The 16,270-nt window shown below is 38.8% G+C and overlaps 1 protein-coding gene across 2 annotated transcripts in view; it reads left to right on the forward strand.

Annotated features, from left to right (window-relative positions):
- LIFR (LIF receptor subunit alpha) overlaps positions 1 to 16,270 on the forward strand; it is a 79,582-nt gene that overhangs the window by 26,563 nt on the left and 36,749 nt on the right. For both annotated transcript variants that reach the window (XM_070357622.1, XM_070357623.1), the window contains exons 4-6: positions 1,773 to 1,909; positions 9,019 to 9,182; positions 15,348 to 15,522. In XM_070357622.1, coding sequence (XP_070213723.1) covers positions 1,773 to 1,909; positions 9,019 to 9,182; positions 15,348 to 15,522 — 476 coding nt within the window. The remainder of the gene's footprint in view (positions 1 to 1,772; positions 1,910 to 9,018; positions 9,183 to 15,347; positions 15,523 to 16,270) is intronic.

Genomic DNA, 16,270 nt, shown 5'->3' on the forward strand with positions numbered 1-16,270 from the left:
ATGGCAAGCGCCTGAGTGAACCTGGGGTAATGTCACTCAGGGGAGGTGGGTGCTAGGAGGCAAGTGGCAGGTTCTGTCACGCCACTGTACCCCCTCAGGTGATCTTGCAGTAGCTGCAAGTCCCGGGGCCTGCAGTGGAAGCCCTCAGGGTGTCTGCAGGCCGGAACACTCTGCGTGCTCCTCCCTGACCCCAGCAGGCCTCAGAGCTGTTTAGCAAGGCCAGAGAAGTTCAGTGCAGCGCTCCCGGCACCAGTGTGCTGATGAGTGGTCCTCCTGGAAATGACATAAATGTGGATATAAGTACACTCGGGTTTTTCCCCAGTGCATGTAGATTTATCGAGCATTAGTCTAAGTGTTGTGCTCGTTTATCAGCCAAGTTGAGCTTGGTTTTATTGCAGAGACAACCCTCAGGTTTTATATCGTTGCTTTCTGCAGTGAAAACAAAGGATTACTCTTGCTTGTGTCTTGTGTCTATCATGGGGTCATCTGGCATCTCTGCCCCTCGTCCTGCTCTCAGGGACCCAGGCCAGGGGACCCTTATCTTTTAATGCACTGGGACGAGGCAGAAGGGGAGTACGGCCTTTCAGAGCTTCCTTCCTGACATGAGAGATGTGACTTCCACTCAGTTTCTCCATGAACAGTGTCACATGGCCGTGCCTTGCTTCAGAGGAGCAGGGAAGGGCCATCCTCCTTTGAACCCAGAAGGGGAGAATCCGAAAAATCTGTTAAATCACACTAATAACCACTGCAGGCCCCACAGAGAGGAAGTTATCCTGGCCCCAGGAGTTCACAAGAAGCAGATCATAACGATGCTGTGGATTAAGTGCTGATGGAAATTGTCTGTGACGGTCTGAGGGAGCACTGACTAAGGAGTATGAGGTCCAGAGAGGCTGTCAGAAGCATGGTTGTGGAGTAGGAATACTCAATTTGCTCAGCAGAAATAGGACAAAAAGCCATTCCAGCCGGGGAGGATATTGGGTACAATGGTATTAATGTGTGAAACGCCTGATTTATAGAATTCAGGTGGTCTTGTGTTGCTGGCACATAAAGAAACCTCACAGGTGAGGTTGAGAGGAGGCGAGCCGACCCTTTCAAGTCCTCAGTCCTAAGTGAGTAATGTGAGGAAGCCTGTGTGGAACAGGGCGGGGATGCAGGAGGCACCCAAAGTCCTTTTGCTTGAATTAAAGTTTTTATGGAAAGTTAAAAATGTATGTGAATAACAGAGCGTATAAACATGCCCTGTGAAGATACAAAAGCCCATGGAACCACAGAGGAAAAACTGACTTTTGTCTGAGAGGTAATGGGTGGGAACTAGAAGCTCTTTGAAAGCAGAGCTGATGAGAACGTTTGTATGACTGAACCATGGGCCAAGACAGAGGAGCAGACAGGCTGAGTTGAAGTCCCAGTGATGGGAACCCTGTGATGATGGGGTCCACAAGTTGGGGGCAGGTGTGTGAGGTGGGGGACAAGCCTGCCCAGAGAGAGTTGGGGTGGGGCTTGAAGGGCATGCTGAAATCCTGAGTTTCTGGAGAGAATCATCTCTGCTTACTCTGTTTACTTTCTGATCCAATCTGGTTAGTTTTACTACCACTACATTGATGGACTTACCACTTTCCTCTCTTTTTTCAGTCTTGAAACGCAATATGACCTGTCATATTTTTGTATACAAAAGAACATAAAGTATTTTTCAGTGCATCTTTTGTCAATCAAGTTTTTATGAAAATTGCACTCAATTTTATCTGCTAATTGAATTTTGATTTCTTATATTTCAGGTCCCGTACTTGTTATCTATTGGAGAAAAATACTACAATCCCACCTCTTTTACCTGGTCATTATGAAATAACAGTACACCCATTATATGAGTTTGGAAGTTCCAAAAGTAAATTCATACTAAATGAAAAAAACATTTGTAAGTATTTGAAAAGAAAATTGATTTGAAAATATCTCAGAATGGTGCCTTTGTTAATATTGTAATGCTTTATAGTTGACAGAAATGTACCATTCTTTGATATCTGTTGTTATACTAATACTCCCATGTACCCAGTGATCACACTTCCAACTGTGGCGCACAGGCAAGAGCACAATGAAAGCAGACTCTTCCTCTGGTCAAGCAAATAGATGCTGCAGAGGCTAAGGTCCTTCCTGCAGTTGGAAACTTTTCGCCTCCCTGTCTACTTTGTTGATTCCTGCACGCCCTTCAGAATTGTTTAGCCGTCTCAAGGAACTAGTCTTTGACCATCCCTGCCCAGAGGAGACCCCATTCCTTTTGGCAGTCTGTATTTCTCTTTTGTGGCATTTCTCACAATTGCATAAATAATTTATTATGTAAGTAGGTGCTACCTGTGTGTTTCCCTTACAAGAAAATAGGCTCCCCAAGGGCAGAGACTCTGTCTCCTGCCGCTAGTGTCTAGTCCAGTGCCTTGCACTTCGCCAGTATCTTTTACAGATGTGTTGACCGAATACCTAGGATATAATGCTTCGAGCTGGAAGTGTGAATAAACCCAGGCTGATGGAAATGGAAATTTTTCTGTGTAGTGAGATCTTAAAAACCCTAGTTGTCTTGACTCTTTTAATGATTGGCTAAACACGTGTATTGCCTTCTGACAACTATTATGGGATGGTGTTATAATGATATGATAGTGAGTCTTACAAGGATGACTTATGCTGAAGCAAGGGAAAGAAAATATAAGTGATCTTTCCAGTTTTACAGACAGAATGCATGTTTGGAATGGTCTGTGTCTGAGATGGCACAGATTTTGAAAGGATAATAACAAGCATGCTGTCCAGGAATTTAGAACCTGTCTCATTTCCTCTCATTTTCTGGCTGGTGTGGGGAAAATGCTGTTTAAGGCTGTCTTCAAGATAAAGGAGAGAAGAGCCATGTGTGTTATTTTCTTTCTGTAGTTGTACGTGAGATCCATGTGAGATTATTTTGTATAGATCAGCCACGATGCCAGTACCTGCAGAGAAATATTGTTAATACTTGTATTTTGTTAAATAGTGTTAATTACATGTATTTTCTGTGTGTGTGTATATATATATATAAACAGTGAAGTTTATATTACTTTATAATAGGCTTACCAGACTATATTGAGTTTCAAGTCATTATGTAAATCTCCATTTTTATAGGTTGCATAGTATTCCATTGAATGGAGGTACCATAATTACTTTGTCATTGATTTATTTTTTTTAGCAAATTGTATTTTATTTTTAGCAAGTTAAATTTTATTTTTTAGCTTATTATACTACTTATTATAATCAAATGTGTGTGTATGTGTGTTTGTCACTTGCGTCTGACTCTGCAACCCCATGGACTGAAGACCACCAGGATCCTCTGTCCATGGAATTCTCTAGGCAAAAATACTGGAATGGGTAGACATTCCCTTCTCCAGGGAATCTTCCTGACCCAGAGATTGAACCCAGATCCCCTGCATTGCTGGCAGATTCTTTACCATCTGAGCCATTAGGGAAGCCTCATTTTCTCATTTTAAGTAGAGGGCTTGTAAAGCTGAACTAGATTGATGTGTTTTTTTTTTTTCCATTTATACATACACATGTATCTGTGCCTTTCAGATTCTTTTCCCTTGTAGGTTGTTACATAATACTGAGCAGAGTTCCCTGTTCTATACAGTTGCTATTATTGTTCAGTCACTTAAGTCCTATCCAACTCTTCATGACCCCATAGACTCCAGAACACCAGGCTTCCTTGTCCTTCACTATCTCCCAGAGTTTGCTCAAACTCAGGTCTGTTGAGTTGGTGATGCCATCCAGCCATCTCATCCTCTGCCACCCCTTCTCCTCTTGCATCCTCAATCTTTCCTAGCATCAGGGTCTTTTCCAGTGAGTCAGCTCTTCCCATCAGGTGGCCAAAGTATTGGAGTTTCAACTTCAGCCTCAGTCCTTCGAATGAATGAATATTCAGGGTTGATTTCCTTTAGGATTGACTGGTTTGATCTCCTTGCTGTGCAAGGGGACTCTGAAGAGTCTTCTCCATCACCACAGTTCGAAAGCATCAATTCTTTGGCACTCAGTCTTCTTTATAGTCCAACTGTCACATTCATACATGGCTACTGGAAAAACCATAGCTTTGATTATATGGACAGTAGGTCCTTATTAGTTATCCATTTGAAATATAGTACTCTGTGCATACCAGTTCCAGACCAGGTGGGAAGGGTAGCAGGAAGGGATAGTTAGGGAGTTTGGGATTGTCAGTGATTATTATCATTGAGATTTTTACTTCTAGTTTTTCAATATTATATCCAATGCTTTAATGAACATTTTTTGCACATCTACGTTGCTGAATTTGTGTGATGATTTTCTTAAGCTAAATTCATAGAATTGGAAATGCTGTGTTGGAAACATTCCCTTTTTATGACTCTTGACGTCCATTACCACTTGTTCCTCCAAAATTTTGAATCTTTTTGCATGCTCGCAGACATCATATTAGAGCACGCCTGCTTGGCTGCATCCTGGCCAGGACTACGCATATTGTCCTCCTCTCTTAATTTGGCCACTGCAATCTGATGGCCCCCCAAATTACAGCATTGTTGTTTTTATATTTCTGTGTTTACTTTTTAAAAATTATCTGTCATTTTTATTCTTTTTCTGAGCTATTTGTGTCCTTTGTAAATTTTCTCTCATGTTGAAATTTCATATTTCCTTCTCAGTTCACAAGCACTCTCTGTATAATATGATTATCAATTATGTCCTATTTGTTATAAATCTTTTCCCATAAATATTTTCCTAAATTTAAACTTTGTGGTGTTTTTCACACCACAAGTTTTCATTTTTATATAATAGAATCTCATGATATTTGGGGGATTTTGGTTTTGTTATCATGCTTAAATCTTTTATCCATCTGGAATTATTTTGTAGTGAGGTATGAGGAATCTAACTTAATTTTATTCCAGATTTTAAAAAATTTCCCCAGGACTCCGTCAAAGAGCCAGTTTGTGTTGTCTGCTTTTTTAGTAGGGAGTAAGAACATTCCATCTGGAAAACTACTTGAAGATAACAGTGTTAGAAAGGCAAATCAGGACGGACTCTAGGTAACATTTGATTAATAGACCGAATCTTACAAAGAGTTATTAAGAGATTAAAAATCTTGCAAAGACTTATTTTTGTGCTTGTCATTGTCAGTTAGAAGTTTATTGTGCATGCTAAGTCGTTTCAGTCATGTCTGACTCTTTGTACCCTGCAGTCTGCCAGCTCCACTGTCCCTGGGATTTCCCAGGCAAGAATACTGGAATGGGTTGCCATTTCCTCCTCCAGGGGACCTTCCTGACCCAGGGAACAAACCTACATTTCCTACATTGGCAAGCGTGTTCTTTACCATTGAGCCAGATAACATTTTTAAATAATGGTTCTGATCATGATTAGAATATTAGATAAACAGTATCCCAGTGCTAAGTTATTACTACCACTACCCAAGAAAACAAACATCAAATTACATGAATATAAGAGAGGGAGGCAGGTCCATCAGTAAACTTTTGAACATTTATCATGTGCAAGAGATGCTGTGAAATGGTATGGAGCTGTACATCAGAAGATTTGGGTACTTTGGCAATTTGCTGCTAAGTAAAACTATGAGAAATTAAGTTTTTTCCAGATCTTAAGATCCTTTCAAAACTATACATACAGAGCAAAGAAGAGATTTAAAGTATATACATATATCTAATAAACTTCTGGGCTTCCCAAGTGGCACCAGTAGTAAAAAGCCTGCCTGCCAATGCAGGAGACAGAAGAGATGCGTGTTCGATCCCTGGGTCAGGAAGATCCCCTGGAGGAGGGCATGGCAACCCACTCCAATATACTTGCCTGGAGAATCCGCATGGACAGGGAACCTGGCGGTCTACAGTCCATAGGGTCACAAAGAGTTGGACACAATTGAAGTGACTTAGCACGTACAATAAACTTCTAATTGACAAGGACAAGGACAAAAATAAGTCTTTGTAAGATTTTTAATCTCTTAAGTTTCTTAAAATTTGGATCTGAGGCAGAATTTGTCTGAGGCAGAATAAATACTGTGGATCCTTTTAGAAAGACCTGGGAAAGCTCCCATCTTCTGATGTCCTAAGGAGGAAGGGACATGGAGATTATGGGCAAAGATATACCAGCTTCACAAATAAGACTGATAATATTTTTTTCTAGCTGAAAAGTTTCTAGAAAGCAAGTTAACATTGTCCTCAAGTGCATTTTAGCTGGAGAGAAAGGCAGATGACAGTTCATGGGCGTTTAGGGGAGCTTCCCAGGTACATGAAAGCAGTTTACTATGAAATTGTGAAAAGAAGTATGTTTAATCTTTTCACTTGTAATTATGACTGCTTCTGTTTTTAGCTTGAAATATTAGCTATGACTTGGGTTTTGAAGAATAGACTACTGTTGTTTTCGATAAAATGTTAATTATGTGTACTTTTCAGAGAGGGAAGCATTTTAATAGATGAGTGTTGCCTTAATAAAATACTCTGATGTTGCATAATTTTAAGTTACTATATTGTGACTTCTTGAAACATTTGAAGGATCCAAGTTCTTGGCAGCCTCTGCTCTCTGTGGTTGCCCTGCCACCTTGAACTTACCCCTTCTGGCTCTGAATCAGTTTGTTGCTCCTCATTTGCTCCTTCTTTTTTTAAAAGCAGTTTCCCACTTAAACTTCTATAAAGAATCTTCCATTGTCCTTAGGTAGCTATATAATGGTTGTAGTTCAGTTACTAAGTCATGTCCAACTCTCTTCGATCCCATGGACTGCAGCACGCCAGGCTTCCCTGTCCTTTACTATCTGAGGGTTCACTCAGATTCATGTCCATTGAGTTGGTGATGCCACCCAACCATCTCATCCTCTGTTGCCCCTTTCTCTTCTTGCCCTCAATCTTTTGCAGCATCAGAGTCTTTTGCAGTGAGTCGGCTCTTCACATGAGGTGGCCAAAGTGTTGTAACTTCAGCCTCAGCATTGGTGCTTCCAGTGAATATTCAGGGTTGATTTCCTTTAGGATCAACTGGTTTGATCTCCTTGCAGTCCAAGGGACTCTTCAAGAGTCTTCTCCAGCACCACGGTTTGAAAGCGTCAGTTCTTTTGCACTTGCCTTTCTAATGGTCCAGCTCTCATCTGTACATGACTACTGGAAAAACCATAGCTTTGACTATACAGACCTTTGTCAGCAAAGTGATGTCTCTGTTTTTTAATATATATGCTGTCTAGCTTTGTCATAGCTTTTCTTCCAACAAGCAAGTATCTTTTAATTTCATGGCCACAGTCACTGTCTGCAGTGATTTTGAACTTACCTTCACCTTAACTGTCATTTGAGGAGAGAACAGGCAAGAAAGAGCCCTACCTACTAGAAAGCCTGAATTTTATAGAACGGGCTCATACTGTGCGTGTTTTCCACTGACTGACCCCCTAAGTTTTCCCATACCGTACTCATCCCTTACAAAAACTTGAAGATTTTTAAGAATTCCTTAACTCTTTCTGCCTTTTTTTTTTCTTTTTTAGTTTACCAGTTTTCTCTCTGTGAGAGGCCCTATCCTTGAGCATGGTTTTTCTCTTTACCTTTTGTAATGCAGCTACAGAGCCATTTGCCCTGCCAGCATTGTTTCTTAAGAATTGATGGCACCCTCACCACCATCAGTGGTCTTTTCTCAAACCTTCTGAACTCTGTTTTCCTGGGCCCGGATGACAGCCCATTTCTTTTGATCTTAGTGATCCCAGATTTTCTCTGCCTTTTGCTGCTTCCACATCTTTTGCTCTCAGGATTCTTGCTGGGTTCTCTGGTTTCTTGAAAGTGTGACTGTGGGTCACTAGCTCTCAAGCTTTGGCTGTTTTGTATCTGTGTATTAGGTTCATTTCTTTAGCTGCACTCGGTGAGTTCCTCTTGAGTCTGTGTGCATGCTCTCACTGGTCCCTATTCTTAGTGTCTGCTCCCTGCTTCAATGATGGTCTGTTCTTCCTTGATGCTTAGCCATGGCCTGGTTCCCACCTCTCTTCACAATGGTCCCTGGTTCCTTTTGTGTTTCTGGGCTGGTGACTTGAAGAAATCTTAGATGTTTCCATGTTTTATTAATACTAATCCTTCATTTCTTTGAAATGTCCATTAGATTTTTCCTTTCTTTTCCATATATGGCATCCTGAGCCGTATCCTTTTTACCATAGCCTGGCTGTCTCCTGCTGGGTCACGTTATCTCTTTCTCAGTTCCCTACAGGCCTTTTGCCCACCACTGCAAACTAACCTTTCTGAAAGACTTCCCACATCCTGCCAAGTGCTTCTTCGATCTGCATGGAATCCCATTGGCTTCCTCATCTCATTACCACCATATTGCTGCTATTTACTGCTGCCTATGCCAGTTGTGGGCTTCTCTGGTGTCTCAGTGGTAAAGAATCTGCCTACCAATGCAAGAGACTTGGGTTCGATCCCTGGATTGGGAAGATCGCCTGGAGAAGGAAATGGGAACCCACTCCTGTGTTCTTGCCTGGGAAATGCCATGGACAGAGGAGCCTGGTGGGCTGTGGGGTTGCTAACAGACACAACTGAGTGACACCAGCGTTCAATGCCAGTTGTAGTTGACTGCGTCCGAAGTGGGTGACTTTCCCTAGTGTGGAGACTGTGACATTGAAGACGAGTGGGGAGGGAGCCGAGGACGCAGAGGGAAAGCTTTGCCAAGGCCAGCTTTACATAATCCACACACTGGAAGCTCTGTCACTTCCCTCTGATGTTGCCTGTTTGGAGATCCCAGACCCAGTGACACCAGAGTGTTGTGGGAACCCAGTCACTGTTTGTGTTATGGATTTGAAACAGCTGGCTGGTAAATAATTTCCTCAGATTTGGCTGATGAATCACTGGGAGCTGCTTGTACAAATAAATACATATATTTATTCTCTTTTCAGTACTAGGTATAAGAATTTGCTTTACTCCTTAATTATTTTTAGATCAAGAAGGAATAGAGCTTAAAATTAGTTGATTAATGGAATTACAATATGACGACCATTACTTCTTTTACTAAATTTTATCTTTTGTCTCCTTTTTTAAGCCTTAATTCCAGAAACTCCAGAGATCTTGAATTTGTCTGCTGATTTCTCAACTTCTACGTTACACCTAAAGTGGAATGACAAAGGTTCTGTTTTTCCACATTACTCAAATGTCATCTGGGAAATTAAAGTTCTACATAAAAAGAATATGGAAATTGTAAAATTAGTAAGTTTAAACAAAAATAGATTTTCTCCTATGACACTAAAGAAACTGAATAATTTTTTTAAATTTTAAAGTGAACCTTTTGATTATTAAAGAAGTAGATCAGATATCCCTTTGGAATTCATTAAAAACTGTATGCTATGACTATAAAAAATCACTAAATTAATGAAATAATGTAACAATTATAGAAAGTTTAGGAAATTAAGGGACGTGTAATCCATGATTCTGCCACTTGAATATAATAAACAATATATTTGTGTATTCCTGTCTAGCCTTTTTATATGCATGTTTTTGCATAAATGGAATAAAAATATACATATAATTTCATTTATTATAAATATCTAACATTATAAATATAAACATAAATGTTTTGAAACATATTTAGGCATAGTAATTGTTGAGAAATTTTGCATAAATCTGTAAGTTTGAATTTATCTCAATCCAAAATAACATTCTTATATTAGTAGTACTGCTTTTTTTTTATACTGTTTATTAATAGTTACTTTATGGTCTGTCTGCAGTTTGTTCTTTGTCTGAGGAATAATGAGACATAGTAGTAGTAAGACGGGTTGACAGCTAGTATGTGGGAATTCCCTCTTTATTCTTTTACTCTTTAATGCACTTGACTTATGCCTAGTTATAGACTTAAGAATTAGAAGAACATGATTTTACAATTTTTTTGCCAAAGTTTATAGGTAAGATAGTACAGATAATAAATAGGGTTATTCTGTATTTCATAGTTACAATCTTATTTTTCCTTATAGACACCCTATATATTACAACCTTGAAGCAACAGCAGCCATAACTGTGGTTATCATGTATTCAGTGCTTCTGGTGTTACTGACATTGATGTGAAAGCTCTCTATATGTTAATAATTTGCATCTTCACAACAGGCCTCTAGGGGAGGCACTGTTAGTATCATCCCCATGTTACAGATTCAGATATAGAGTCTCAGGAAGATATTAAGTGAAGGAGCCAGGACTCAGACCCCAGCTGACAGTTGATTGCAGAGTCTGTGCTCTCCCTTAACCAGTAAAGTTTATATTACATAATCAGCATTGTTATCTTCATCTACGATGCCCTCCCTCTCCTTTTCACCTGTGTAAACTGAATACCTATTTCATGAGCCAGGTCAAATCCTTATTTTGAAGCCCATTCTAATTACCTCAATCTAAAATGCTCTCTCTTTTCTTCAATTATAATGTCAGTCTGATTTGCAGCCTTTGATATCATCTAGCATTGTTGTCTTAGAACTATGACTTCTTGAAAATTCTATTGTGTAGCTTTTTATTATGGTCTAACATTTGTATTTTGGGTTACTAATTACCAGCTTAGGATGACTTCTCAAAATCTTTTTCTTATTTGTAAAGTAGTGCTAATATTTGCTGCAGTAAATGATGTGATATTTATAAAGCTACTTAACAGCTCTTCATTGTCATTACTTCCTTTGGGGAATAGGTATTTTTTCCCCTGACTTAGGGATGCTAGAATAAGAGGGATACTGTTTGATATGTAAGTGAAATCAGGCAGAAATGAATGGAGATATTATTCTAGGTTGTGTACCTCACTGCCACAAGATGCATAACAAGATAGCAATGTCAAAATAGTAATTCCCTACTTTGGGGAATATGATCTTTGAAGAAGAATCGCAAGAAGCAAGAAAAATAGTAATAGAACAAATTAATTTTAAAACGTTATTCCTTTGCATAGTAAAATGTGACATTTTTATTTGTTATTATATTGTTAGGATTAGTATTTAAGACAGAATTGCTTGTAATCAGTCATCCTATGACAGATTATAATGCTATTATTTTGTAATAGTTTAAAGATCACTAAAGATCATAAAACACTACTAATATAAATGTTTCATTTATAAGTTTCTTTTATAGTGTTTCACTTACAACTTGAAGATTTCTGCCCACAGCCTCACAAACAGCTGTGGAAGCTGTGCTCTGCACAGACCAGAATGTGCATGACACCTGGGAGTTATGCAGGCCCCTTTCCTCCTCTTGTTTTTCCCGCCTATAAACAATGCATTTAAGTTCTTTTAGCTGATTATTTATTGTCTCCACTTTTTCCAGTTAACACACTTATGTTACTCTTCCTTTTTTTTTTTTTAAGTTTTCAGTTCAGTTCATTCAGTCGCTCAGTCATGTCCAACTCTTTGTGACCCCATGAATCGCAGCACACCAGGCCTCCCTGTCCATCACCAACTCCCAGAGTTCACTTAGACTCACGTTCATCGAGTCGGTGATGCCATCCAGCCATCTCATCCTCTGTCGTCCCCTTCTCCTCCTGCCCCCAATCCCTCCCAGCATCAGAGTCTTTTCCAATGAGTCAACTCTTCGCATGAGGTGGCCAAAGTACTGGAGTTTCAGCTTTAGCATCATTCCTTCCAAAGAACACCCAGGACTGATCTCCTTTAGAATGGACTGGTTGGATCTCCTTGCAGTCCAAGGGACTCTCAAGAGTCTTCTCCAACACTACAGTTCAAAAGCATCAATTCTTCGGCACTCAGCTTTCTTCACAGTCCAATTCTCACATCCATACATGACTACTGGGAAAACCATAGCCTTGACTAGATGGACCTTTGTTGGCAAAGGAATGTCTCTGCTTTTTAATATGCTATCTAGGTTGGTCATAACTTTCCTTCCAAGGAATAAGCGTCTTTTAATTTCATGGCTGCATTCACCATCTGCAGTGATTTTGGAGCCCCCCAAAATAAAGTCTGACACTGTTTCCACTGTTTCCCCATCTATTTCCCATGAAGTGATGGGACCAGATGTCATGACCTTAGTTTTCTGAATGTTGAGCTTTAAGCCAACTTTTTCACTCTCCTCTTTCACTTTCATCAAGAGGCTCTTTAGTTCCTCTTCACTTTCTGCCATAAGGGTGGTGTCATCTGCATATCTGAGGTTATTGATATTTCTCCCGGCAATCTTGATTCCAGCTTGTGCTTCTTCCAGCCCAGAATTTCTCATTTTAAGTTTTAAGCACTGTTTTATTAACTTCCCACAATGAAAGATAAGAATTTAATCACTTCTCACTTCCCAGCCACAGACACACTCTCCCATGCACATGCACTTATACATGTGCTCATGCTCTTTCCACTTCCTGTTTTTCCAATATGATTCTGTTATAATTTTTGGTAGGCCAGTAATCATTATTTGTGTTATGATTATATAAACACTATTCATAACTGAACCAAGTACTGTATACTGTTCTTACTTTTCCTTTTTGGGAGAGGGTACATCTTTTCATATTGTCTTATGCTTTTAGTTTTACTTGTCTGCTTCATCAATTCTAAATTCTTTCTGGGTTGTATAAATCTGTCGAAATGTTCAAGCACATTAATATTTTATCGGTTTTGCCTTTGTGAATAAATCTCTCTGATGGCCTTCTGAGACTTACTTCCCAACCTTTGTCTTTTAAGAGTTCACATGGATGCTGCCAATATTTGTAAAGCACAGAGTGTGATAACTAGCTAAGTATTCTCATGGCCAGAGGTTTCTCAGAAGCTCCAGAAGCCTCCACTTGTAGTAGCCAACCCTTGGTTTGAAGAGATTAATACCTGAGCGTGCCTGTAACCTACTCAGGACAAACCTCTATGTGTTTCAACACATTTGTTAGAAAGCTATGGTTCATCCTCATCCCGAGGATTCCTTTTTTATTTTTCTTATGATGGACTCTCTTTTTCCTGAATTCCTTGTCTTCATCTTTCTCATTTTGGTAGAAGCTTAAATTTATTTGCTGTTTATTGTTGATACCCTGCTAACTGCAGGTAGCTTGCAAGTATATTTTATTCAAAAAATTTTAATTAGTTTTCAACAAAATTAAAAGACTGTCAATTCCAAATGTTGAAAAGATCCAGAACAATCAAAGTTTTCATACCCTTCTGGTAGGAATGTAAAATGCTACTTGGTAAAAACATTGAGACTCGACATTTCTGACAATGTCTTTATTCTACGTTCACTCATGATTGCTAGTTTAGCAGGGTATGGAATTCTAGGTTGGGAAATTTTCTCAAGATTTTGAAGCCATTGTTCTACTATTTGTTTCTTATTATGGATTTATCTTCATCTGTTGCAGTGGACATTCATTAGGCCCCTTTCAGTCTGAAAACACATGCCTGTCAGCTTGGGATATTTTCATATTTTATGTCTTTAATTTCCTCTGTTTTCTCTTTTTTTCCTTAGAATTTCTGTTCTTTAGAGACTGGACCTTTCTAACCTTTTCTCTAATTCTCTTAGTATTCTTACATCAGTATTAAGACTTCTTAGCATCCTTAGCATCAGTATCTTATTTTCTGAGCAATTTTTCCTAAACTTTATCTTGTGCTTTTGAAGTTTTTATTAATGCACTTTTTAATATACAAGAGATCCCATTTTTATTTTTAGTCATTAAAAAAATTTTTTTTATCATGTTCTTTCATAGATGCAGTATCTTTTCTTTGAGGATATCAGATTTCAATTTTTTATTTTTCTTTTCTATGCAGTCTGTTTTTTCAAGCTACTTTTTTCTTTATTTTGAACTTTGACTTTCATATTATAACTTTTTCTCACTTTCTGGTCGTTCTGATTGCTGCTCTTATTTAAATGAGAGTCTTAAAAAATAAAGCAAGTCTAACTGGAACTTCTTTTTGCCTGGGTGGGACTTGTTGACTAGTGCTTCATTATACTTGTTTAGGATGGACTGTCAGGCTGTAAAAATCTTAATATTATTTTAGGTTTTTATCTTGACCTGTTCATATACTCCTTAGAAAAGTTTGTTTAGACTCTTAACCTAGTGAATATGTACTTGGCTGTCAGAATCCTGGGTGCTGAGTAGGGGAGGAAGGGAGGAGTGCCCCAGCCTTTAGAATGCATAGTGAGCAGTCTCCCTGTTTTTAGTATGGTATTCCCCATTGTTAGTTCTTCCTAGGGTTATTAAATTCAGAGGAATTTTATTTCACTTTTACAAAGGGTTAATCTCCATTCTTTAGCCACGGTTAAGAATAGTCCTTTGGTAGAACAAAATGTGGAAGGGGATTTGAGTGCCAAATATATCTTCAAATAACTTTTAGTCAGGCTACCAGTTTGGCACCTTACCTGCACTGTGCATTTCCAGGATAACCTAGTACAACCAGTTCCTGAGCCCTGTGACCTTTTTATGATTGAAATCATGTTGTTTCTGACTTTCTCACTGGAAGCTTAAGATTTGCTCTTCTCAAGTCTTCTGAGTCAGTTACCTTTGCCCATCTGTTTTCCAGTGTCCAAAGTCTTACTGGTGGTGTTTTTTCAATTTTTTTGCCCATGTGCATCTGTGCCTTTTTTTTTTTTAATCTTATACTGTTGTTAGAGGAATTTCATGAAATAAAGAGAAGGAAATACATTTATTTAATCTGTTATTTTAAACCAGAAGTCCCAAGGTCACTTTTAGTATATCTTCATGTATTTGATTAAAATCTTCCCATTTTCCACAACTGAAATTAAAATTTTTATATTATTATAAATTGCATATTTAAAAGTAAAATTTGAAATGTATGGTACTTTTATAAAAAATATATCTAAAGTAATAGTTTATTTTGTAGAAATGCTCTTCTCTTTCTGATTTTAACTCTTGGAGATAAAAATCTATTAACAATTTTTTTCTATGAGAAATGGAGACCATTTTAGGCATTGGTGTATTTTCTCATGAAGTGTATTGCTGCTGCTGCTACTGCTGCTGCTGCTAAGTCGCTTCAGTCGTGTCCGACTCTGTTCGACCCCATAGACGGCAGCCCACCAGGCTCCCCCGTCTCTGGGATTCTCCAGGCAAGAACACTGGAGTGGGTTGCCATTTCCTTCTCCAATGCATGAAAGTGAAAAGTGAAAGTGAAGTCCCTCGGTCATGTCTGACTCCTAGCGACCCCATGGACTGCAGCCTACCAGGTTCCTCTGTCCATGGGATTTTCCAGGCAAGAGTACTGGAGTGGGTGTTTTATAATATTAACATCAGTATAAAAAGAAGTAGGCCCTAAAGTTGAAGAAGTAAACGTAAGTGAATACTGTTACTCCAACTCTCCTTAATATGTTATAGAAAAAGTTTTACTTACTTTGCTGGTAATTGTATACAGTCTGTTTTTTAACCCTAAGGAAAGCAGAACATACTATTTGAAAATAGAGTTTTTGTTTGTGTTTACTTTGTAGGTGACCTACAGCACAACTCTGAATGGCAGAGATACAATTCATCATTGGAACTGGACTTCAGACATGCCCTTGGAGTGTGCCATTCACTATGTGGGGATTAGATGCTACATTGACGATCCTCAGTTCTCTGGTCACAAAGAATGGAGTGACTGGAGCCTACTGAAGAACATCTCCTGTAAGTGCATATTTAAAAATTTTTGTTTCAGATGAATTAGATTAGTCTTGCTTAAGGGTAGGGCTGAGTTTAAGCTTTTAGTTCTCAACCCCATTTGGATGCATGAGGGTCACCTAGGGATCTTCCAAGTCTTCTATCCCAGAACATTTTGATTCAAAACTCTGAGGCTTCAGAAATCTGTTTTTTTAAAAGAACATTCTGAGGGATTGGATAAATGTCCAGGTTTAAAAATCAGTTTGAATCAGCATTAAAGAACATTTAAGATTTTTATGTAATGATATCAAGTCCATATTTTTAAAAATTAGCTCCCAATTTCTTACCCATAGAGCAGACCCCTGTGAGCTGCAGAGTTATTGCAGAGAACATGGGAATCTGCAAGTTTACCCCAAATCATCTGTACATTGACCAAAACTCATATGCAGGTATAATGTTGGCAGTGTGAGAAAGGGCCTGGAATACTGTTGACAGTAAAATGAAGTCCTTAAAAAGGCTGGTGATCATTGTGGATTATTCACTCTAGTGACAATATGCAGAAATGGCCAGAGGAAGGAGGGACTAGGAGCAAGCAGATTAATAAGAATCTTGTAGTTCAGTGAAAGACAAGTATAAAGTAGGACAGCTGGGTTTAGAAATAAAAAGGGGGAGAAGTATGAAAACACTGAAAAGACAGAATTAGTGACTGTGTATTTGGTAGGGGAGAAATAGAGTCAAAAAAGGCTGTTGGTTTGGGCATCTTGGTATCTTGTGA

Source organism: Bos mutus, chromosome 20, assembly GCF_027580195.1.
Source record: "Bos mutus isolate GX-2022 chromosome 20, NWIPB_WYAK_1.1, whole genome shotgun sequence".
Lineage (NCBI taxonomy): Eukaryota > Metazoa > Chordata > Mammalia > Artiodactyla > Bovidae > Bos > Bos mutus.